The sequence below is a fragment of the Fukomys damarensis genome, unplaced genomic scaffold, assembly GCF_012274545.1.
Source record: "Fukomys damarensis isolate Sample0158 unplaced genomic scaffold, DMR_v1.0_HiC HiC_scaffold_37, whole genome shotgun sequence".
Taxonomy (NCBI): Eukaryota; Metazoa; Chordata; class Mammalia; order Rodentia; family Bathyergidae; genus Fukomys; species Fukomys damarensis.
This window is the reverse complement of record NW_022900949.1, coordinates 38,958,902-38,983,617: the sequence shown is the minus strand read 5'-3', so window position 1 is coordinate 38,983,617 and position 24,716 is coordinate 38,958,902. Positions and strand designations below refer to the sequence as shown.

At 38.6% G+C, this 24,716-nt stretch overlaps 2 protein-coding genes across 5 annotated transcripts in view; one reads left to right on the top strand and one right to left on the bottom strand.

The window, feature by feature from the left end:
- The window catches only part of Rchy1 (ring finger and CHY zinc finger domain containing 1), a 16,603-nt gene extending 6,951 nt beyond the window's left edge, over nt 1-9,652 (bottom strand). For both annotated transcript variants that reach the window (XM_010610830.3, XM_010610831.3), the window contains exons 1-3: nt 9,569-9,652; nt 4,888-5,007; nt 4,185-4,300 (exon numbers count right to left, since the gene is read on the bottom strand). In XM_010610830.3, the coding sequence (XP_010609132.1) occupies nt 4,185-4,300; nt 4,888-5,007; nt 9,569-9,637 (305 nt within the window). In that variant the 5' untranslated portion in view covers nt 9,638-9,652. The remainder of the gene's footprint in view (nt 1-4,184; nt 4,301-4,887; nt 5,008-9,568) is intronic.
- Thap6 (THAP domain containing 6) lies at nt 9,161-24,716 on the top strand. Of its 3 annotated transcripts, none has more exons than XR_004515534.1 (6): nt 9,757-9,941; nt 10,292-10,394; nt 11,693-11,900; nt 16,084-16,209; nt 22,223-22,855; nt 23,482-24,716. XR_004515534.1 is itself a non-coding variant. In XM_010610834.3 (6 exons), exons 2-6 carry the CDS (start codon nt 10,315-10,317, stop codon nt 23,483-23,485), a joined length of 672 nt encoding a protein of 223 aa, XP_010609136.1. In that variant the 5' UTR covers nt 9,757-9,941; nt 10,292-10,314; the 3' UTR covers nt 23,486-24,716. The 3 variants fall into 3 exon arrangements, 2 of the variants coding, with proteins under 2 accessions (XP_033615377.1, XP_010609136.1); XM_010610834.3 differs by having other exon boundaries at nt 22,223-22,476; XM_033759486.1 differs by lacking the exon at nt 9,757-9,941 and adding an exon at nt 9,161-9,280 and having other exon boundaries at nt 22,223-24,716.

Sequence of the window (24,716 nt, the reverse complement as noted above, 5' to 3'; positions counted from 1 at the left end):
GATTTTCTTTTTAACAGTGATATTTTGTTCATAACACCTAAATTTAGTCCCATGAAAAAAAAATTCAAACCACACTTATATGGGATAAAGTCCCATCTCTGCAACATCCCTCTCTCCAAATATAAGCACCTTAAACAGAATGGTCTCTACTCACCTAAAGCTGTTTTGTTTTGTTTTACCACTATATAATTACATACATAGGAAAAAGAGAAAAGACAGATACACACAATTTGGGTTTTATTACTTACACAGAGATTCTTCCTATATGTAACATTGTGCAACTCTTTCGTTTAACAATATATATCCTGAGGATTACATCTGACTAAAGGAACCACTTTATTTTTCTTAAAAGTTACATACAACTCTCCCACAATAACACTATTAATATGGTATAACACCATATATCATAATTTTTAAAAGCATTCCTTTATTGATAAAATTTACAATCAATTGCTACCAAAAAAAATTAAGCATCCTTGTCAAGATACATTTTTTTTTTACAAGATTTCTAAAAGTAGGAGGGGGCCGGGAATTTAGCTCAGTGGTTTCGCTGCCTGCCTCACAAGCACAAGGATCCGAGTTCAATCCCCGGTACCAAAAAAAAAAAAGAAAAAGATTTCTAAAAGTAAAACCACTGAATCAGAAGATGATTCATTGTGACATGCCAAACTGAACTCCAACAAGAAAGAACTGATTTACCTTCCCAGCCAAAGTGCATGGCATTAGAGGGTACTGTCCCCACAACCTGGACAACACTTACAATACGCATGACAGACAAATAACAAATCTGCATCTTTCAAATTAACAGACGCAATATACTTTAATGCTTATGAACCATATGGGTTTTTCCTGTAGATTTTCTGTAGACATATTCTGTCCCCTTTTTTTACTGAGGTATTTGTCTTTTACTAACTTATAGAAGGTCTTTACATAGCCTGGATATTGTTATGTTACATTTATTTTTCGGACTGGTCATCTCTCCTCTGGTAGTTTTTCTTCTTTTTAGAGAGGTCTCATTATACTGCCTGTGTTACCCCAACTAGCCTCAAGCTCAAAATTCTCCTGCCTCAGTCTTTCAAGTACCTGGAACTACAGTTGAATGCCACCTTGCTTGGCTACAGCCATTTTAAATTCCTATGCACCATCAATATTTTCCTTTATAGCTATGTTTTCTACCTATTATTTAGATGACTTCTAACAACTACAGACTATAAACATTATCCTTTGCATACTGCTAATACTTAGTGCTTTTCCTTTATATTTGTTTTTGTCCCTAAGACAAGACTGCTAGTTGTCCCTAAATTTCTATTCTCTGTTTCTTCCACAGTAACGCAACATTTAACTAGAAAATGTTATTCAGAGCTGTCCTGAAAAAATACTATTTTCCATCTTCTCTTTGGCTGCAGAGAGAAGAGAGAAATCAAATTCTGTGTTGTGCCCTTATGAAGAAAGAGTATCCTTCCTTTCACCCATTTTCCCACTGGCCATAACAGGAACCATTAGACTACAGAGACCCATGCAGAGAAAAGGGAAAAAAGGAGCCAGGACTTTGCCAGAAGAAATAAACCTCTGCCTTTCCTGAGGAGTCATTATTATCTTGGCTTTCTGTCATACAATGCTAAAACCACATTCTAATGAATATAAAGAGTTTTAAGAATCAACTCTTTGCTTTCCGAACAAATAATCAACTATCCTAGTATCCTTAGCTCTAATTTAAAATGTCACTTTTGCTATAAATTCATGTGGATATGTGACTGATATTTAAATGACAATATAAGAATTCATTCATTCCAATGACATGATTTTAAAAGTTACTATGAAAGAATGCTGCCATTACACAAACATTTTAAACTTGTCTTTTGATAGCTTTTTTACTTAAAAAATAATAATTATTTGATGGTCATATGTCATTTCTGACCAAAGATAGTATTTGTCAATCTCAAAGATTTTGCTCTCAGTACCTTTGAGAAATTTTTAAAAAGTTAAAACAGAGCTGTGCATGTCCTCCAGGAGGGTGGGTTTCCAGGGTGCCACAGGCACTGATCAAAAGGAAGTACAGAACAGTCATTTTGAGGATTTCTGAACAATGACAACAGATGTAATAATAACTCCTTAAATATCTATTTGAATTGACCATACTCATTTGTCTAAAACCTGAGTCACATAATTTTATTATACCCAATAATAAAAATATGTGAAACAATTTTTTTTATTTTAAAACATCTTTGGTACTATTTCCTAACTATAATCCACTGATTATGAAAATGATTCCATACCCAGATATTAAAAACCCAACAGTCTTATAAGAGACCTACAGTGCACAATTAGCAAGTTAGAAGTCCTGAGAAATGGAGATTAAATTTAGCATTTACCATTTTGTGGGGGGTACCAGGGATCGATCTCAGGACCTTGCACTTGCAAGGCAGGCAGAGGAACCACTGAGTTAAATCCCCAGCTCAGAATCATTTTTTTTTAAATCAATTCTGTTTTGAAGATTAATATTTTATGGCATTATTTACAGATCTCCCAAAGAATAGGAGAAATCTATTTTCTTTAATAAAATAAACAATCCATTCTGCAATTACAATATGGTTCCATTGAATCCTTTTACAAATCTGATACGACAGGACCTCAGTGATCTTATTTTGTTCTCTAAATTGAAACATTTTAATATTTCAGTATCCTAAGAATTTGTTAAAATTAATTACCAATTATTTATAACTATCCTAACCAAAAACTAAAATGGGAAGTACAGCAAAAACACCTGAAAAATGATACAATATGAAATAAATAACCCTACTGCAAGACCTTTCTGTTAGCACTGCTCAAAGCACTACACCTTCTATCAATAAGGTGTTTAAAGGTCTACAGACACCTTTTTAAACATTTTTAGTTTTCCTTGAACACAACTGAGATATCAGAATTTTCCTTTTCCATCATAAAGGCAAGGAGAGAAAATTAATAAAGAAAACTTTAAACACAGCAGAAGACAAATACAAATAGGCAGAGAGAAACATGGCAGCCCAAAACCAGGAACTATAGAGATTTTGGATGGGATTACACTTGCACGCAAGGACTGTCCTGTATACTGCAAGATAACCAGCAGTACCTGACTCCTCCCAATAGGTGCCACAGCACTCCTCCACACCTGGGGTGGCAGGCAAAACCATCTCCCAAGGTTGCCAAACATCTTCAGAAGGCAAAGTTACTCCCAGCTGAGATCCACTGCTAAGGACTCTGAAGAGGACAGTGGCACTGGTCTCATAAGCAATCAGATGATGACATCCTAGACCAGTGGTAGTGAACCTATAACACAAGTGTTACTGTGTTTTTCTTTTAAGACAAAAGATTTTCATGTATGAGTTGTTTTTCCTAAACTAAAACCTCAGTATTCAGATTTATTTGCAGTGTTGGCCCTTTGCAGTAACTGGGTTTGGGCCCTCGTCTTTGACGGGTTCACCATATGGATGAACATTCTCACACGAGGCAAGAACAAGGAGGGAGATAGTACAGTGGGAGAGCATTGCCTCATATGTGTAAGACCCTAGATTCCAGTCCCAGAAGCACAAAGAAGAAAAAAAAAGAAAAAGGAATGAACAATACATTTTTAGAACAAAAAGAAAGATGGAATCCTCAAATCATAATTATTTTGTAACTTGAAACCATCAGCTTTTGCTAAAAGACCATATGACATTATTTTTCCATCTTTCATAAGGTTGGTACACCAAAATTTACTTAATATTGCTCATAATGGTTAAATGTTGAAAGCGTGTATGTATGTAAAAGTACTAGGCCCAGTGTGATGGTGTAATCCCAGCACACTAGAAGGTTAAGGCAGAAAGGTCACAAATTTAAGCATAAGCTAGACAGCCTTGCAACTGAATTAAAACCCTGTCTAAAAAAATAAAAAGGGGCTGGAGATTATAGCTCAGTGGAAAGGCCTAGGTTCAATTCTCAGTACCACAAAAAAATAAAAACAAACAAAAATAATTGATTGAAAAACTACTGTAAAAAAGAGATGAAAAAATTTTAGAATAATGTTAACATATCTCAAGAGAGAGATCACAACACATTGAAATGGACATTGGAGTGCATTTTATCAATTATAAATTATATCCTAAAGGCGATTTTTTAAAACTGTTATTGCCTAGGTTCATCAGAAAAGAACATTTCACATACAGTACCTACAAATTCCACAGTTTTCACAGTGATACTGCTTCTTATCTTTGTCAAACAGATGGCATATACTGCAGTAATATTCTCCAAACAACGTGCTACAGTCTTCACAAGACTGCTGGGCCTAAAAACAGAAAAAAATAATTAAAAATTGTAATAAATTCACCAAAACATTTTCAATTACTATTTGAATATCCAGATTTGGGGAAGGGAGGTCTTGCTGCATAGTTGAGGTTGGATTATCCTGGCTTAAGAGATAATCCTGACTTAGCCTCTCGAGTGCTGGGATTACAAGTGTATACCACCACACCTGGTGCTGAATATCAAGAATTTATGTTAAAGTATATTTAACTTATTTCTACAAATTTTTAAACATCTAAACCAAAGACATTAGTTAATCTAAGAGTTAAGTCTTATTTATAATTTTTTAAATAAAATTTTTCAATCTTAATTTTTTTGGCAGGGGATTTAGTTCAGCGGTGCTGAGCCTGCCTCACAAACATAAGGTCCTCGGTTCAAACTCTGGTACCAGAAAAAAAAAATTTGGTTAATTTTTTTAAAAAGGAAAGCAAGATGTGGTGGTGAATACCTATAACCACAGCACTCTAGGAGGCTGAGACAGGAGGATCACAAGTTTGAACCCCACCTAGGCAACTAAGCAACACTCTACCTCACATCTGACAGATGCAGAAACATGTCATAAAACCTTACACATTGAATTTTTTCACAGTTGATGCACTGCACTTCCTGTACTTTAAAGCGGTCTAGTTGATGATCCTCGTTGTTATCATGACACAGCCGGCAAGTATAAAGCTTGTCACAGCAAGGTGCCTAAAACAGAGAAAGACACAGGTAAGCAAGAGGAGACAAATTGACTATATTAAAAGAAAATGCCTTTCTTGTCTTCCTGAACACAGTCCTAGATTATACCTAATAGATCACATGCTAACTTTACTGTTTCCTGCCACATTTTATGTTAAGTATTCCTTCAACATCTCTAACCTTTTTAAAACACAAGAATTATGAGGAATAGAAGTCCCTAGCCTAAAAAACAAGTCTCACAACACTCTGACCATTCTCAGCCAACCCCTTCCTAGACATTTCCAGATAAATTCCTTTATATACTTCAATCCCCAAACACAAAATGCATATTTTTTCCAATAATATTGACTAATTATCAATTACATACCTCAAATTACAGGTCACACACAACAACAGTAAGAAGTAAAAGATAGCCCTTGTTTTCAAGCATGACAAAGATAACAACTGGCTACCAAAGGCTCTTCCCTCCTCTTCCTGGGCATCTGAATGCTCAGCTATGCTACAGTTGGGCCATTTAGATGGCTAAAAACTCAGCAAAAACTACCACCGTGAAAATGTGTGTCCCTGGAATGACCACGGGAACACAGCTCCATCAGCAGTGTGGACCACCTACATTGGAACTATGAAGTGGAAAGATACTAGATTCTTTGCTGATGTTATCAATGGTAATGTGCACATCAAGATATTTTCAGGCACTCAGATATTTTCAGTGACTGTATGAACTTGCAGACACTATCTTGAGGCCTTTTAACTCAGGATCTAACATAGTTCTTTTTTTTTAACTGTTCAACACAGAGCTGGCTTTTCAATACCAGACTTCTAAATCTCAGTGATCTGCATACCCATGAAAGCCCTCTCACTACCCTAAAATCTCAGTTCCTTGACTTTCTCACTTTTCTCGGCCTTGTCCTCTGATCTTCCTCAGCAACTACAGAACAAGTGCTTCACATTTTGGTCTAGGAAATTCTTTACACTCTTAGAAATATTAAGAAGACCAAGGAGCTTTTGTTGATTTGTATTTATCTCATGTATGCCATATCATAAATTACAACTGGTAAGGTTTTTTTTTAAATAAAAGCATCAATTTTATTACATGTAACATAACATTTTAATGAGAATAACTACAGTCCTCCTCCCAAAACAGCTGAATCCTCAGAGTATCTGCTTCTGTGTTTGATGAGTGAGGTTGTAGTATATGATAAAACTCTGGCCTCATACAAACAAGTAGTAAGTAGAAAAGGAAAGAACATTTTTAAACCTTTTCAAAGAAACTGATACTACACTAAAACTCAACAACTCTTAAAGGTTAGTTGCAACACAGAAAGCACACCAATGAAACTGCTTCCTATTCCATTAAAAGCCATTCACTTGTCTTGTACTTGGAATGGCTCTTTTACCCATGTATTAGTTATTTGGAAAATATCACTTCCCTGAACTATATAGACCTTCCAAATGTTCACACATTTAATGTATAATCAAAACTTCACATTCATTAAAAGTCACTTGATATTGAGAAGTTTCCAACACCACACTCACTTAAGTTAGCTTAAATTTTCTCACTGGAAACAAATACTGTCAATTGTTTCCCTTGTCCTGAGTCTTAAGTCCCTCTTTTTTAAGAAAATGTCTGTAAGGAGGAGGGGATGAAGGGAGGGCAGAGGTAAGGGGAAAAGTTAGAATCAAGACTTGCCATGTAGAGGTGCATGATCCCAACAATGAATGTAACTGTACTGTATCCCTAAAATGTACCAATAAACTCAATAAAATTAAAAAAAAAAAAAAAAAGAAAATGTCTGTAAGCAGCCAAGGATTTAGTTTGGTGGTTCCGCCACCTGCTTCAAAAGCACAAGCTCCTGAGTTTGATCCCCAGTACCAGGGGAAAAAAAAAAAAGAAGAAGAAAGAAAATGTCTGCCAAATACCCAAGTCTGAATGAACACAGATTTTTTTGAGGAAAGAATGTTCCATGAAAAAAGGGACCATTTCACATCACAATGCAATTATGCAAGAGCTTTTCCACAAGACAAAGTACTTGATGAAAAGTGCCATTTTGTCAGAGTATAAAAAAGACATGCAGGGCTGGGGATTTAGCTCAGTGGTTCTGCCACCTGACTTGCAAGCACAAGGACCCGAGTTCGATCCCTGGTACCAAAAAAATTTTAAAAATAAAAAGACATGCATGCAAGGGTAAGATCTGATAAATTGACAGTAGTTTTACAGCTTTGTCAATTATATTTTTAAGTGTCACCAGCTTTAAAAATTGTATTTACACAAAGTTCACTGCCACTGCCTTGATTCAAGCACAGGTACTGGCAGTTTTTGTCACTGCTTTCCACCATCAGCGCACATGTCAACACAATGAAAAGGGCAAACGATGTCTTAGTACTCCTAGAAAGTAGTTTCAACCTCACAGTCTCAGGGATCCCCATGGTTCACTCATCACACTCAGAAAACCGCTGGTCCAGTACACGGACTCTACCCTCTGCAGTTCAGTTTCAAAAATGAAACTCTTAACTACAACCTCCTCTCTGTTCAATTAACTCCAAGTCTTCCCTTGCGTAACCCTACTGCCCTCCTATCTTTCTCTTCAGATTCATCTACCAACAACACAACCCTAGTCAAATTCAAATCTACTCTCTCCTACGCAACCCATATTAAAAACTGACAATGGGTAGGACAGGAAAAAAAAAAGTATAGTGTCTGGTGTCACTTTTAAATCATAACCACTCACAAAAAGCAAATTCCTTAATATATAGAGTCAAAGACTTAGATTAAATCACCAGATGTGGTGGCACACCCTGTAACCCCAGCACTCAGGAGGTTGAGGCAGGAGGATCTCTATGTCTCAAAGGCCAGCATGGGCTGGATAGTGAGCTCAGGTCCAGGCTGAACTACACAGCGAGACCCTGTCTCACAAAAAAAAAAAAAAAGGATTCAGAATTTAAAATAATCGCTTCATATTTTCACCTCTTTAAAACTCATAACACCTCTTACTCCCTTTTAACACTCTGCTGATAACCTTGCACCTTATTGAAACTGAAATACAAGAAAACATCCTTCCACAAATTCTATCAACCTATTTGCAAATATACCTCATCCTGTGCCTTCCCTTCTTTTAGAAAGCATCACCAGTTAGTCTGTGCCTGTACCTAAGGCCAGCTTCTCCACTGGAGGCACTGGGTCTCTTCCTCTTAGTCTACCTATGGACAATATTCTTACAAGTCTTCTCTCCTCTTTCCACAATATAACATGATCTCTACTGAGTCACTTCCAACAATATACAAATATGAGGTAACACTTCCTAACTTAAAAGGGGGTAAAATCCCATTATACCACATCTATCAGCAACAATGGCCTCTTTTTTTCTTCTTCTCCCAGGTCCACTCCAGCAAAACTCAGAGGCAAAAAACTCTAAGAACTTTTTATTCATGCCCTTTCCAGTTCTCCCATTTTCTTGAATCAATTCCAATAAGATTTATCCCAATCTCTCCATTGACACTCACTTGTCCAGGTCACCATCACTGATGTCTCTGTCAAATTCAAAGGTCAATTTTCAGTTTTTATCTTACTCAAAGAGCTGCACTTGATCTAGCTGACCACTTCCTCCTTGACACTCTTCACTGGTCTCTAGTATAAAGGAAGTTTTTGAGCTTCCTCAGGGCAAAGTATCTTAGTGCTAAGAAACAGATGGAGTCATGTGGTTTCTTCAGAGGAGAGGGGAAGATATTCGATTCCTTTTAGAGATCAAACCTGAAAGGGTAATAGATAATCTGGGTAGAAAGGGCTCAGCTGACAATACAGCCCGAGACTACCTCCTGCTTCTACTCTCTAGTCAGGAACCACAAGGGCTGACTAGTGGAGTTAAGTGGACCAAAAAATGGAGATGAGGGTGATACTAGGAATGTACCTCTCATATGCACTCTACTATGTAATCTCTCATATGCACTCTACTACGTAATCCTTTAGCTAAGATCCCTATTTTATGCAAGGGGCACTGAATAGAAACTTACTCAAAATCGCACTGCTATTAAGGGGCAAAGCTAAGACGTGAGGATAAGACTGCAGGATTTCAAAGCTCAAGCTGACTTTTTCCTTTTTGGGAGGTGGGGTTCCAGGATTGACCCGGGCCTACTCCATGCTGGAATCTTGCTCTACTCTTACGCAGCCGCAAACCAGCACCCAGGATTACGCTGCTTTCCGGCAAAAAGGACCAGGACGCTCCAGCTGGGCAAGCGCCTGTGTAAACCCTCTGAACTAGGAGTCTCCTCCAAGTAAACTGCGAAGGTAAGAACCCACGCTTAGTGGGCGGTTCTTCGCGCCTCATTTCTAATTCGTCTCTGTCTCCTACGTATGATGCTAGCAGGGCGGCAGGCGCGGACTGCAGTGACCCCGCGGTCACCCACCTGTCACCTGCCGGTGACCACCGTTCCCTCGCACACCCGACCGCCCCGCGCCGCCTCGCCACTCCAGACCTGGTACCGTAACTCCGCCAAGGCAGCGTCTGCCGCACTCGGGACCCGGATGGGGTCGCGAACGCCACATCGCCCGGTCCCCGCCAGACCCACAAGTCACCTTCAGTAGGCACCCGCGGTCATAGTGCTCGCAGCCTCGCCGCCTTGGCTCGCGCGCTGTCGCCGCCATCCCAGCCGCCGGAGGCAGCTCACCGGTCGACCCCGCCGTCGGCCCGCGGAGATGGCGGCTGTCACGTGACGTGCACTTCCTGTCCCAGCGCGACGGGCGGAAGTGAGCGCGCCGCCTCCCCAGCTGCTCAGCTACAAAGCTGACGGCCGTCCTCGCTCCGCTGAGCTCTGCTCCTCCCCACGTCTCATAAACTCTCCTTGGACCGCACTGCCAGGCGCTCCCAGGCCTCCGCCTGCCTTGGATTAATTCGGGTGCACATGAGCGTGAACCTGCGTCGGACACCGCAGGGCCGCTACGGCGGAAAGTGAGCACTGCGGGAGCAGCCCGGGCCCCGGAGACGACAGCGGGGTTGACAGGGCTGGGACTGGGGGCGGCCAGGTGTGCGCTAGGGGACGCGGGGGACCTGGTCAGGGGCTGGAACCAGAGGACAGGGCGGGGCGGAGGACTAGGATGCTCAAGGGACCCGGCCAGGGTGAAGTGCGTGTCCACCCGACACCCGAGCGCCTGCCGGGAGGAGAGCGGCAGCAACCCAGGTGACGTCCGTGCCCAGCGCTGGCGCGCGCGTTTCCTAAACGCTGGCTGGCAAAGGTGGATCCACACACACCCCCTCCAGCCTTGGAGTCACCGACGCTTCGCCCTGTAATTGTTTTTCAGCGCTGTGATGAGCTGCTGAAGTCATGGTGAAATGCTGTTCAGCCATCGGATGCGCCTCTCGCTGTCTACCCAATTCCAAGTTGAAAGGACTGACCTTCCACGCGTAAGACCTGCTGCGGGCCACCAAGCGCTTCCCCTGCACAGAGCACATGACTACTGCGGGGTGCAGTGCCAAACTTCAGCCCCCAGTTTTCAGGGCCACTATTCTGGACAGTCCTATCTGACTTGTGTTCTTAAATTTCTACTTCTAAATAAGCTTTGTGTTAAATATGCTGGCAGTGACACCTTTACCCTTTTGTAATTTAGTATAAGATTTAAGATACTGCCAAGGTGTCACACTCGTTAAAAAAGTGCTATGGACACTTTTCGTAAAGTTTTTTTTTTTTTTAAAAATTTTTTTTTTTCTTTGCACTTGCAAGAAAGGCAGCAGAACCACTGAGCTAAATCCCTGGCCCCCTAAAGTTATTATTTTGTGTTTTAACATTGTATTTTCTTTAAAGAAAAGGTCAGCAAAAAAAAAAAAAGAGGTCAGCAATGTTTACAAAATATGAAAGATTTTTGCTCGAATATGTTGTCCTTTCTATTAAACAGATGACAAAGCTTAATTTGTAAGGTGCAAATTATGGTTCAGACCAAGCATTCTTCAGCAGTATTGCAGATAAGATGATCTTTGTTTTAGCCATTTTTCTGGCAGTGATGGAAGAGGAGTAGTAGGATTTAAACATTGTTCCCTTGCTAGAAGTTGATTCTGCCTCTTTTGTGCCAGGCACTGTGCTAAGTGCTAGAGAAAGATCTGCTAGTTTATTTTCTAAATGAGTATGTATGCCCACCTTATTCCAAAAAAAAAAGATTTGAACTAGTTTGGAGAATTGAGAAACGTGATTATTAGTCTTCAGGTGTCTCAGAATATTTCTGATAGACAGAATTCCAGAATCAACTACATTTCTCTTCATCCACTAGCATTTTTAGACCTGGTGAGCATTAAATGTTGGACTGAGAAGTTCTCTGGTGGTGATAAAAGAAAGTGCAAAGGGCCCTACCCATTGGGGATGATTTCTAGATATCACTTTATACAGGAAAAGCCCAGGATATTTTTTAACATCTATAGGTGGAGAAAAACCTTTAATTGTGGATCTTTCTATAACATGCTAAATATTTGTTGAAACTTTTCTCTCATAATATGAGAAAAATGAGGGCCATATGTCTGCAGAATTGGCCGAAATTCAGAATATTAAATCTGAATTACATGAGCATAAATCATAGTTTCCTGAATATTGCAGTTCCCAAGAGTGGTGACAAACTAGGTAAGGAATTAGGTTAGCCACAGTCATAGAGGACAGCTTTAATTGAACTATATATCAATAGTGATTGGTTTTAAGTTTGTTTTGTAATTTTTTCTAGATTCCCCACAGATGAAAATGTCAAAAGAAATTGGGTATTAGCAATGAAAAGACTTGATGTGAATGCTGCAGGTATGTGGGAGCCTAAAAAAGGAGATGTGTTGTGTTCAAGGCACTTTAAGAAGACAGATTTTGACAGAAGTGCTCCAAATCTTAAACTAAAACCAGGAGTCATCCCATCTATATTTGATTCCCCATACCACTTACAGGTTGGTTTATGAGATACTACTTACCATTAATGCTCACTTTCAGTGGCATGATTGAAGATCTTCAACACTCTTGCCTACATTTCTATTGTTTATTTATCTATTTTCACAATGTGTAGTAGGACTATTTTACCAGTAGGCACTCAAACATTGGTGCATGACAAAGGTTTGGTAAAGTCCACTGACTTAGGAATTGACATAACTCAAGATTTGTGTCTTAAAAAATGGAAATTTACCTAAGCTTGAGGGCAACCCATTCAGGACCCTTCCAGTCTCTCAGGAGCTATTCCTATTCTGCATTCCTGTTACCCATTTCTATTCCCCAGTAAGTTGTCCTACTCTTAACCTATGGGGGGAAAACATAAACAAAATAAGGTTGATCAGAAGTTCCACGTTGGCAGTACAAAAGGAGTCAAGAGTACAACCACTGACAGAATCACAGTGTGCTTCCAAGAGCAGCCAGATACACAAGTATAAAGTCTAGGTGGGACCAAAAGAAAGAAAACCAAGATGAAAAGGTAAGAACACAAGGAAAAAGAAATCAGAAAAAGAAAAGAGAAAAGTTGAATAAGTAAACTGTAGTTGAGTCCTTTTTCTTCTCAGGGATGATACCTGGGTTGGCATCCTGTCCTTTAGTATCTCTTAAGGGCAGATATCTGGGGACGTGTGTGTTTCCCAAAACTGGACAAAAAGACAGTTCCCATGTGAGAAACTCAAGGAAAACATTCCCCAAGGACTCGCTCTCTTCTGTAAGCAAGAGACACAAATGGTCCTGAGCCCTGCTGCTCCCTTCTGTGCAGGCTGCATCTCTGCAGTGATCACATACATCATGGTGCCTTAGCTGGAGATGGCTAGCACCCTTCTACCTCAGCAGATGTGAGCATCTTGTGTAGTTAGCCTGAAGGATGTCTTTTTCTCTTTCTTTTTTCCTGCCACTAACTGTTATCTAGCTACAGTATAAAACAGAACTTAGGAAACATGGGCATAATAAATTAAATCTTTTTTTTTTTAGACAGAATCTTGCTACATAGTTCAGGGGCTGGTCTCATGGCAGTCCTCCTGCCTCAGCCTCCTGGGTGCTGGGATTACAGGCATGCGCCACCACCAATAAATCAAATCTTAAATTGCTAACTTCCAAAATCTATTTCCTTATAACAAGATAATAGGAAATTAGGTGGTAGAAGCAAAATAAAAGTACTACAGAAATCATCCAGAGACAATACTGTGAACACTTGGATAGGTACCTTTCCAGTCATTTGTGCATATTTTGTATAAATTCACTTTTATTTATATACATCTTACAATAACACAATTTTGTGTCTCTTCCTTTGTTTGCTTTCTTTTTTGTGTTTTCACATTTGTACAGTGCTTACTATGCATGTGTCAGTGATACTCCAAGCACTTTACGTACATACTAACTTAGTTTTTGAAACACCCATAGGCAATTCTCATTGCCTTGCCTGAGGAATCAGAGGCCCAAAGAGCTGGTATACCTTCCTAGGACCACACTTAGGTTAACAACACAGATTGGATTAGAACCCAGGCACTTCAGCCCTAGACTTCATCTTAATTACTAAGCACCATTATGTTAAATGCAGGATTTGCCCATGATGGTGGCTTTTAAATGTTAGTCTATGCAGAAATTATTCAGAGGGTTTTTAAAATACTGAAACTTGTACCCCACTCCCAGGGAATTTAATTCAGTAAGTTTGAGAATTTGATTGAGTGAGCTTGCACTTTTTTTTTTTTTTTTTTTTTTTTTTTTTTTCCTGTACCAGGGATCATACTCGGGACCTTGAGCTTGTGAGGGAGGTAGTGGAACCACTGAGCCAAATCCCTGGCCCCAAGCTTGCACTTTTTAACAAGTACCCTACCTTATGCTACAGATCTGTGTGTCATTTGTTTAAAAAAAAACTTATGTAGGACATCGCTTTTCTTAAATTTTACATATTTGGGAAAGTGCACACCATAAGTGTGCAAATCACTGAATTTTACATGATAAATACATTCATGTGACTCACCTCAGATCAAGGAGTGACACTTCCTACCAGTGTCCCAGGAGCCTTCCACTGTCTTCCCAGCTCACTGTTGACTCAAGGCAACTACTACCTTGACCTGTATCACTACCAGTTATATAAATGGAGCCCTGTGTACAGTGTGCTTTGTGGCTTCTTTAGTTCAGCATGTAGGATTGATCCATGTAGTGCACAATGGCTTGCTATTTATTTTCTTTGTGATACAGTATTCTATTAAATGGATAAACATTTCTCTATTCAACTATTGATAAACATTTGGGGTTTTACTTTGAAGCTATTGTAATAAATGGTGTGGCTATGAGCATTTTTGTCCTTATCTCTAATATACTCTACACATTTTTGTAGAGTATATACATGCTTCTGTTAGAAATGGGAATTACTCCCAGCACTTGGGAGGCTGAGGCAGTAGGATCACTGTGAGTTCAAGACCAGCCTGGGCTACACAGTGAGTTCCAGGTCAGTCTCACTACATAGTGAGACCCTGTCTCAAAAAAAAAAAAAGAAAGAAATGGGAATTACTGAGGTCAGGGATGTATACGTTCAGTTTGAGTAGATACTGCTGTAGTTTTCCAGAGGGGTTTTCAAATGTACAGTCCCACCGTCAACACATAAAAGGTCCTTTGTATATCCACATTCTTGCCAGTACTTGATGGTGTCCATTTTCTGGAGAAGAGAGTTTTAAGAACTATACAACAGTCAATCCTATTTATGAACAGTGTTTCACTTTGCCAGTCAGACTTCACTGTTGTATTTGATCATCCTTCACCAGTGTAAACAACACTGAAATGCATATTCTAGCTGAATTTTTATTCATATCCTTATTTCCTTGAACTAAATGCCTGAAAATAAGGTAGTTGAGTGTATAGATTTTTAAAGCTTTTCTTCTGATACAGATCTCCCAAAGGCTTCTTAGAAAGCTTGAACCCACCCTGCTCACCACCAGCTATGTATAAGAGCGTCTGCTAACCCAAGTCTTTGATGCATCATAAAATTGACACAAAAAGGGCCTATTGTTTTCATTCATATTTCAACACTAGTGAAGTTCTGTATTTTTTCATGTGTTTATTGAACATTTATGTCTTGAGAAAGTTAATCAGGCCCTCTTCTGTACTTTTTAAACTACTTTGAAAAAACAGGATATCAATCTTTAACTGCCACTTATGTTACAGTGACTTTTTGTCTTTATTTTTTTTTATGACTGATTTTTTAAAATTATACTTTTCTGTGTAATCAATAGAATATTTTTTCTTGTATGATTTTAGCTGTGCCCATCTTAAGAAAATATAAATATTCCCTTCTAGTTCTTTGTGGTTTTCATTTTTACATAAAATTTTAGTACTCCAGTTTCATTGTGGTAACATACTATGTTTTCCAAAACATAATACCTACCGAGAAAACAAGTTCTAGCATGATTTTAGAAGAGACATCCCCTGAAAATAGGTATTTAGGGAAAACGGTATGTACAAAGAATATAACAGCTTTTCTTAAATAGTTTTTACATAGCTTATATCCTTCCTCCTGTCATTTAGACTGCCACTAGCATTTATCTGCTTTATCAATGTCTAGTCTGTATAGTCCTAAGAAAATAACCCACTGCTTTAGCTTTTTTATTGTGTACCATATTTTCAGTAGGTTAGCACATCCTGCCTGATTTTCACTGTTCCTTTTCAGGAAGATTTATGTTTTCAAATGAACTGTAGAGTGTCAAAATCTTGTTGGAATTTCTAAAAGCATTCTTCGTGAAAATAAGGTATTGATTAAACTGCACAAATTTAAGAAAATTTAAGTAGCCAGGCATGGTATTGCAAGCCCATAATCGGGGGACTGAAGCAGGAAGAGCCCCACAAAAGTTTGAGGCCACCCTGGGCTACATAATGAGTTCAAGACCAGGCTAAACTGCATAGTGAGACTATTGGGGGGATAGAAGCCAGCTGTAAGTGGCACATGCTTGTTACCTCAACACTGACAGCCTGAGGCAGGAAGGTCACAAATTCAAGCCCAGCCTGAGCAACTTCACACTTAGCAAGACCCTATCTCAGAATAAAAAATGAAATAGCTGAGGATGTAGCTCAGTGCAAAGGCTCTGAGCTTAGTCCCCACTACCGAAAATAAAAATAAGTATCTCGGTGATTTTTATTAAATCTTAACAGGAGAAAAAAGAAAAGCTTCATTGTAGAAAAAACTTTACCCTCAAAACCCTTCCAGTCACCAACCACAACCATCAGCTTGTTGGCGCTTCTTCGTACACTGAAGAATTCCAATCCCAGTTCATTTTTGTAAGTAAAATTACTAAACTAATGTTAATGCTTTTAAGATGAGTGTGTCCTATCCATTATGATCAAACTTTTCAGAATCAGCAAAAGCTAGGAATATGTGTTTGTGATTTTTTAAAAATTTAATAGGTAAATATTATTTCCCAAGGTCATTATAATTTGTATGTATGCAAATGCAGTATAGAGTTACTTAATCCTTTACTAAATTAAATCCTTAGTTCAAAAAAATCCCTTTGGAAAGGTATTTTTTATGTTTTCTGCATGGAAATACCTAGTAAAAATATTGTTTCCTTGAAAAACATTCATACACCTACAGAGTATTTGAGTCTGTTTATTTTTTCATCTATTGCCTGTTCATGTTAGTACCAGACCTGGAATATAAATCTATAGTAATAGCTTTATATAACTTAAAATTGGATTAGTACTCCCAATGTATTTTTCAAAGATGCTTTGGCTGTTCTAGATTCTTTGCATTTGCATATGAATTTAAAATCATGTTACAATTTTCTGCCCAAAAGCCTGCTGGAATTTTGACTAGTTTTGTGTTTTACCTATAGATCTCTGTTTGGGAAGATTGACATCTTAGTGGTCTTTCAGCACATGAACTCAGAATATCTCTGTTTAGGGTCTAACTTCTCAGCATTATTTTGGTTTCAGGACCCAGATGTTTCAGTTGATCAAATTTATTCCATAGTATTTTGTATGCTTGGATGTTGTTATGAACAGTATTATTTTGTTTGCTGCTAGATATGGAAATGAAATTGCTTTCTGTGCACTGATGTTGTATCTGGCAAACTGCCCCAACTCAAACAAATTAATTACAGTAGATTTCCCACTTAGATCATCATGTTCTCCGTGACTGAGGAGTTTCAGTTCTTCTCTTGCATGGATGTCAGTCTTTTCTTTGTGGTACTGCCCTGAGCCTTCAAGACTGCTGAACAGAGGGACTGAAAGCTGATCCCCTGCCTTGGTCCCAGTTGTTGCAGGAGAGCATGCCATCTTTCCCTGCCAGCTGTGATCTTAGCTGTGGGTTTTGATGAATGCGTTTTACCCCTTTATCCAGTGGAGGCAGTTTCTTCTGTTCTCAGTCTGCTAAGAGTCTATTGGAAGTGGAAGTTAGATTCACTAAATGCTGTGACTGTCTACTGAGTAATCATACGATGTTTCCTTTTTAGTCTGTTAATATAATGAGTTCTATAAATTGATTTTCAAAAATTAAGCCAACCTTTTGTTCCTGGAATAAACCTCATTTTCCTCGTTCATTATATATTATCCCTTTTTTTTTTTTTGTACTGGGACAAACTCCGGTCCTTGCTCTTACAAGGCCAAGTCATTGTCACTTCTGGGTTATTGGATTTTGTTTTTTTTGTCTAGTCTTTCATTACATGTTCAAGAAAGATACTTTGACCTATAGTTTTTTATTTTCTTTTGTTTTTACTTTCATTTGTCTAGTTTTAGCATCAGAATAATAACTGATCTCAAAAAGTGAACTGTAAAATATTGCTGACATTTTTGATATTCTGGAAAAGTTTGTGTAGGATGTTACTATTTCTTCTATAAGTATTTGATAGACTTCTTTCTGTGATGCTAGACTTGTAGTTTTCTTTGTGGGAAAGTCGGGTTTTTTTTTTTCAATAGTTTGTGTTTAAAGAATTTGTCCATTTCATCACAGCTGTTAAATTTATTAGCTTAAGATTGTACGTACCATTTTTTATTAATCCTTTTAGTAACTAGAATCTGTAATAATACGTCAGTCATTCTGATCATTTCTGGTCATTTCTATTCTTGTGTTGCCAATTAATCTGCTTAGAGATTTAATAGTTTTATTGATTTTATCAATGAGTAGCTTTTATTGATTTTCTTTCTACCTCACTGATTTCTACTTATTGATTTTTTTGTTCCTCATTAAGTTTATTTTATTGGTACATTTTACGTATACAGTACAGTTACATTCATCATTGGGATCTTGTACCTTTACATGACAGGTCTTGGTTCTCATTTTTTCCCCATACCCCTGTCCTCCCTTCATCCCCTCCTCCCTTCCCTATTTACAAAAACTTTTTTTCCATTTTTTCGTTTGCTCATATTTTTTCTTTTCCTTTATTTCCTTTCCCCTACACTTTTAGTTTTTCACACCAGAGAAACTATTTGGTATTTACACATGTGCAATTTATTTATTAAGAGTATGACCTCAGTATGCGTCCATTTTCTTATAAATGACTCTAATTTCTCATTCTTTAAGGCTGAGTAGTTTTCCATTTTATAGAAAAACTGTATCTAGAAAAATCCTTATCTAGTCTCCAACTGATGGGCAAATGGGCTGTTTTCAAGTTTTAGCTATCACAGACTGTGCCACTATAAACATGGGTGAGCATATATCACTGTGGTATGATTCTTTTAATTCTTTTGGAAAGATACCAAGCAGAGGGATAGCTAGGTCAAATGGAACCTTTAATCCTAGTTCTTTGAGGTATCTCCATATTGATTTCCATAGTGGTTGCACCAGTGTGCACTCCCACCAACAATGGAGAAGGGTTCCTTTCTCCCAACAACCCTGCCAACATTTGTTGTGTGATTTCTTGATAGCAGCCATTCTTTGTGGGGTGAAGTGGAATCTTAGTGTTGTTTTCATCTGCATCTCTCAAAAAACCAGTGATGTGGAACATTTTTTCATGTATTTATTTACTGCTTTTACTTCTTTATCTGAGAAATGACTGTTCATTTCAAATGCCCATTTTTGAATTGGGTCTTTATATTTGGGGTGCCTGATTTTTTTTGAGTTCTTTATATATTCTAGATAGTAGTCCTTTGTCTGTGGAGCAGCTGGTAAAAATTTTTTCCCACATTGTAGGTTGTCTCTTAGCTCTGTTGGTGGTTTATTTTGCAGTACAGAAGCTTTTTAATAAGATGAGATCCCGGTTGTTCATTCTTTGTGCTAGTTCCCGTGTGATGTTTTTTTTTTTTAAACTTACTCCAGTACAATTTGCTCATTTGGTTCCAATCAAAGTGGAAGCAGAGGTTATTGTATGAGACTTTCTAGTGTAGGCGTTCAGTGGTATTATTTCTCTCAAAGTATTTCTTCAGTGATATTAATTATGATATTAATTTCTCCCCGAGTATTTATGTTGTGTTTTCATTGTCACTCAGTCGGAACTACTTTCAAATTACATTTTGTTCTTTGTTATTTATTATTTCTAAGTATGTTATATAATTTCCATATATTGGAAAATTCTCTTGTGGCTAGAGGCTATCCATTGCACAGCCTAACTCCTTGTGCATATATTTAAGTGTATTTTTCATCCCACAGTGTGGTTGTTTGATATTGTGTAAGGCTTCCTTATCCTACTGAATTCCTCTCTACTTGTTTTATCTGTTTTTGAGAGTGTTAAAATAATGTAGTACAATTGGAGATTTGTCTGATTTTCCTTGCACTTATCAGTAATTTTGCCTGTTTTATTTTGAAGCACTATTACCAGGTATTTTAAGATTGTTAGCTTTGATAAATCAAACCGTTTGTTATTACAGAACTACTTTCATTATATTTGGTAATCATCTTTGCTCTGAGCATACTCTGATTGTTGTTACTCTTATCAATGTTACTATCTTTGAAGTGCTTTTTTTTTTTTTGGAGGCAGCATATACTTTAGGTTTTGTTCTCACTTGTTTTTAGTCCAGACTGATAATCTTCCTTTTAATTGGATTGTACTGAGAGCTGATCAGACCCTCAGCTACCTTTTAGGGGAAAAGATGAGGAATAAAAGAGATAGGGACAATTTTCTAGATAGGAAGGGGAATGGGGAGGAGACCTGCCTCTAGCAGACAGACTCAGATAAAACTCTGCAGTTGACCCACTTTTATTAGGCAGTGAGAAGGGCAGGGGTGGTTTGCACCGGTTTTCATGGAACAACAGCTATAGAGAATTAGTGGATAGGGTTTAAATTAATGAGGAACTAGATTTGCTCTACACCCAAATGCCTGTGTATTCATAACTGTCCTCAGCAGAGACTTTTTTTTTTTTCCAGTACCAGCGTTCAAATTTAGGACCTTGAACTTGTGAGGCAGGTGCTGTCCTTTGAGGCACTGACCAAATCCCCAGCAGCAGATGCTATCTTGACTCAGGAGTACCTGGTTATTGGCATGCTGCCCATATCCCAGGGGCACACAAACTTCCATCCTTCCCTGTTCCTGTGGAACTCAGACCTTACACTTGCAAGGCAGGGACAAGATACTGAGCTAAATCCCTAGCCCCTTAAGATATTTATTCTTGATGTGACAATTGATATTAAGGTTAATTCTTTTGTTTTCTTCTTTGTTTCTTATTCCATTTGCTTTTTGTTCCTATTTTCTTCTTTTCTGCCTTTTAGACCAAGTATTCTTTTTTATTCCATTTTACCTTCTTTGACTCATTAGCTAGAACTGTTTTATCTTAGTAGTGTCTGTAGGTTTGTGACACACCTGTAACTTATCCCCTATTCAGTGTGCACATCTCACAATAGTGCACCTTGATGTCTCCTGCCTGCCTATGCCACTGCTGTCCTGTGTTCCAGTTTCACACATGCTACAGACTCCACATTGTGTTGTCATCATTTCTGTTTAAACAAAGATCATCTTGGACTGCGGATTTAGCTCTGGTGCCTCGCAAGTACAAGGTCCTGAGTTCAATCCCCAGTACAAAAAAAAACACACACACATAAAGTTCATCTTGTAGAGACTTAAATAAGAAAGAAACTTGGTATTGCCTCGTAGTTGCCTTCCACGTTCCCTTCAGGGCTTGGTGTGAGTCTCTATTTCCACTCAGCTGGTTCCACAGCAAGGACTTCCTCTGACATGTTTTGTGGGGGCAGTAATGCTGTGATAAACCCTTCAGCATTCTTATGTCTGAAAAGTTATAATTAGTCTTCATTTTTTTAAGTTATCTTCACTAGGTATTAAATTCTAGGTTGATAATTTTGAAATTTTTTTTGGTTCTAGCACTTTTAAAGATGTTCCACTGTATTTTCACATGCATTGTATCTGATGAAAAATGCTGTACTTGGGCTGGAGATTTAGCTCATTGGCACCTCACCTGCCTCGCAAGTGCAAGATCCTGAGTTCAATCCCTGGTACAAAAAAAAAAGTTTTATACTGTATATTTTTGCTCTTTTTTTAATATTTTGTACTAGTTTTGATTAATTATGATATGCCTTGTTTAGTTTTCTCGATATTTCTTGTGCTTGGGATATGTTGTTGAGATTTATTATCTCTGGATTTATATTTTCCATCAGTTTTGGAAAATTTGGGGCCATGATTCCTTCAGGTGTTTCTTTGTATTCCACCTTTGCTTCCCTGTCTTTTGAAGGCTCTAATCACGTATGAGGCTGCTGAAGTTATGCTAAGGGTGCTGTACTTTGATGTTCATTTTTCTTTTGTTTTTACTATTCCTGCTTCCGTATAGCAGCTCTTCAACATTATTATTTTGTACCTTTTATAAGATACGTTAGTGTTGTTTTTCTTGTTTTCATATGAAAATTAAAAACATCTGTACACAGCAAATCTTAAACATAACCATAAGTCTCAATGGGAGTTAAAATTATCACTGCAAAATTTGGAAACCAGAGTCCTCTACAGATCCCCTCTGCCCCAACTGCAGACCTGTCCCAATGTTCTTTGCTTTTTACCTTTCATAAAGGTGAAATAGTCATCAAAATAAAGTAATAGGTAAGAATTAAGCTCACCAGTACCACAGGAATGAATGAAGCTGTGTAGTCGGTACAGGAGTCCAGGATTTATAGCAAATGTAAGCCCAGATCATCTGTAATATTCTGTGCACCTTGTGTCTTCCTGTTCTTGGGAGAACAGAGAGGCCTGTGCACTGCTTCCACCCCATCTTCTCCCAGAGTGTTTACGCCTCCACACGTCACCCACTCAAGAGACCTTTGCTAAGCATCATAAGTAAAAAAACAGCCAAAGCCCTGGTAACAGGCTTCTGTCTAATGCTAGTGTGTCTGTTGAATAACTTAAGTGTTTATGTTTTCAGGAGCACAGCTACAGTGTAATGGACAGTCCAAAGAAACTCAAGCATAAGTTGGATCATGTGATCAGCCAGCTAGAGGATACCCAGGAAAGTCTGCGCAATGTTTTAGACCGAGAAAAGCATTTCCAGAAATCACTGAGGAAGACAATCAGGGACTTGAAGGATGAATGTCTCATCAGCCAAGAAACAGCAGAGAGACTGGATGCATTCTGCTGGGAGCCTCCTCAGGAGGGCACAGAGCATGACTGTTCCGCGAGGTAGTGCCATGCTGCTCTCTGCCTGCAGTGGGCGTTGCTGCAGCCCTTCAGGGCATCATTTTCACATGTGTCCTGGGTTAGTCTCTGTCACTGAAGTGCTGCCCGGGTCCCTTGGAATGTTACACATTATGGTGGTTATCTGTAGGTGTTTTTGAAGATATTCAGAAATACCTATGTGGTAGTTCAGTGTTTTATGTCACTTGTGATACTTAATGTTTTTTATAGACTTAAACTAGTGCCAGATCGCTATCTCAAGAAAATTCCACAGAAATAAGGAAATTATATTAGCCATATTAAACTCTGGTGGTAGGAACCAGACACTCCAGCAGCAACAAAGTTTTTGTTTCAAGTGAATACCTTTAATTATACTTGCTTTATGGTAAGTAGGGTTTTATTTTAAATATATTTTAGTATAAAGCAGACTTCATTGTAATGACATCCATCTTGCATCCAACCCAAGATAATTTCATTAATACTAAAGGGTCTTTTATGCTTCTCATAGTACTGATCCTAAGAATAACATGTAGGAAAAATGAATAGGCTTTTAAAGTTGGCAGCCAATTTAAGAAGACCCTTCACAAGGGTACCCCTTACCTCCTCGAGAGAGACACTCAGCTGTAAACCAGAGTTGGTTTAAAAACAAAGCCAAAAAATGGTGCAAGTGTGATTTTAAGTGGTCAGTTGCTGTAGTAGCTCTCAGCACCTCTCAGCACTTGGCTGCCTGACTGTTAGCTACACCACAAAGGTCTGTGTTCAAAGTCTGCGTGCTGGAATTAGCTGAATACCTGGAAGTGTTGCACTGCATTTTATGGAAAGTAATATTGCCGACTTTTTTTAAGTATAGAAGAAACCATTTTAAAATTAATAATTCTGGATCTTGTGGAAATAGGAGTTAGCAGTTTTAGAATAGCTTCTTACTGAATACACAAAAGAGTCACTGAGCTATTTTTTGATTGACTAGGGTGTCAAAAGTTTACCTTCTCTCTTAATTTTATCCCCAAACAGCTGAAACCGAGTGATAAGTATACAGTGAACTAGAAGAAAATTCTCAACCAAAGTCACCCTCTTCTGGGAAGCACATGAACATCACTAGTCATCCATGCTGTAGTGGTTAGCATTTGAGTGCCAGATGTTTCATTGTGTTAACCAGAAACTAACTGCATTTTATGCTCTTTTCTTCATTGCAGTTTTATGTGTGTTACATTAGTATCAGAACGCATATGATCACTTGAATGTTTGTATTTAATAATTTTCTATGTTTTAATGTGTATTGTTAATGTAGGTCTCCAAACCCTCCTTCTAAATGGGGTTTTTATCCACATTTGAAAGATTTATGCTAAAGGCAGATCACTGAAGTCATAATCCTTTTGCTACCTTAAAATTTTATGATCTATTATTTATTTTAGTTATTTAATTTTGAATTCATAATGACACTCGAATGAGAAGTCCGGGTCTAACCTTAGGTTTTACAGAGACACTGTAATAGACGTGAAGACTTCCTCACTCTGTCCGTGCGCATACAGATCCAAGTCACCGAGTGGATGTGGAGAAGAGTGAGCAGCCAGGCCTCAGCCCAGTGTCCTCAGTTCCGAAACTGCTGCCTGTGTAAGGAAGGCTCTTCGAAGAGTCCCAGCTTCTGTCATACACAGTTGCCACCATCACTTCTGCTACTGTGTACAGTAAGGTCAGCCCTCCTGTCTTTCTCACTGGACCTAATACCACTGACAGGTAATTCGCCAAAATATTAGCATCCTTAAGGACCCAGAGCTGCCCTGTGTTCTTTGATTCTTAGTGAGAAATGTTTACCAGCAGAAAGCTGATGAAAATAGGGTCCTCACCATCCACCGCCCAAGTGCCTGGACAGTGGCCACATGGACCTGCATCCTTGGTCCTTGCAGGGAGAGCATCCTGTACAGTGAAGCCAGGTCATCCCAGCTGGAGGTCCTCAGGCAGCCTGAGCGACCAGGGTTCAGGTGTTTTACCCTGTCAAGCACTCACTGGACCCAGAAGCACACAATCCGGGCACAGCTCAGTACCAGCCAGGTATGGCAGGCTTCAGGGTTCTGCTCACTTGAGGGTCAAGGTCCGAACGGCAACTTGAGTTGCTAAAGTGTAGTTTTATCATAGTCTTTCATTTGAGAAAAAATTGATTATATCAAATATTTAGGTTTAATAGAGATAAAATTCTTAAATAATTGAAGAGTGAAAAATCCATTTTTTAAAAATAAAGGCCAGGGGTT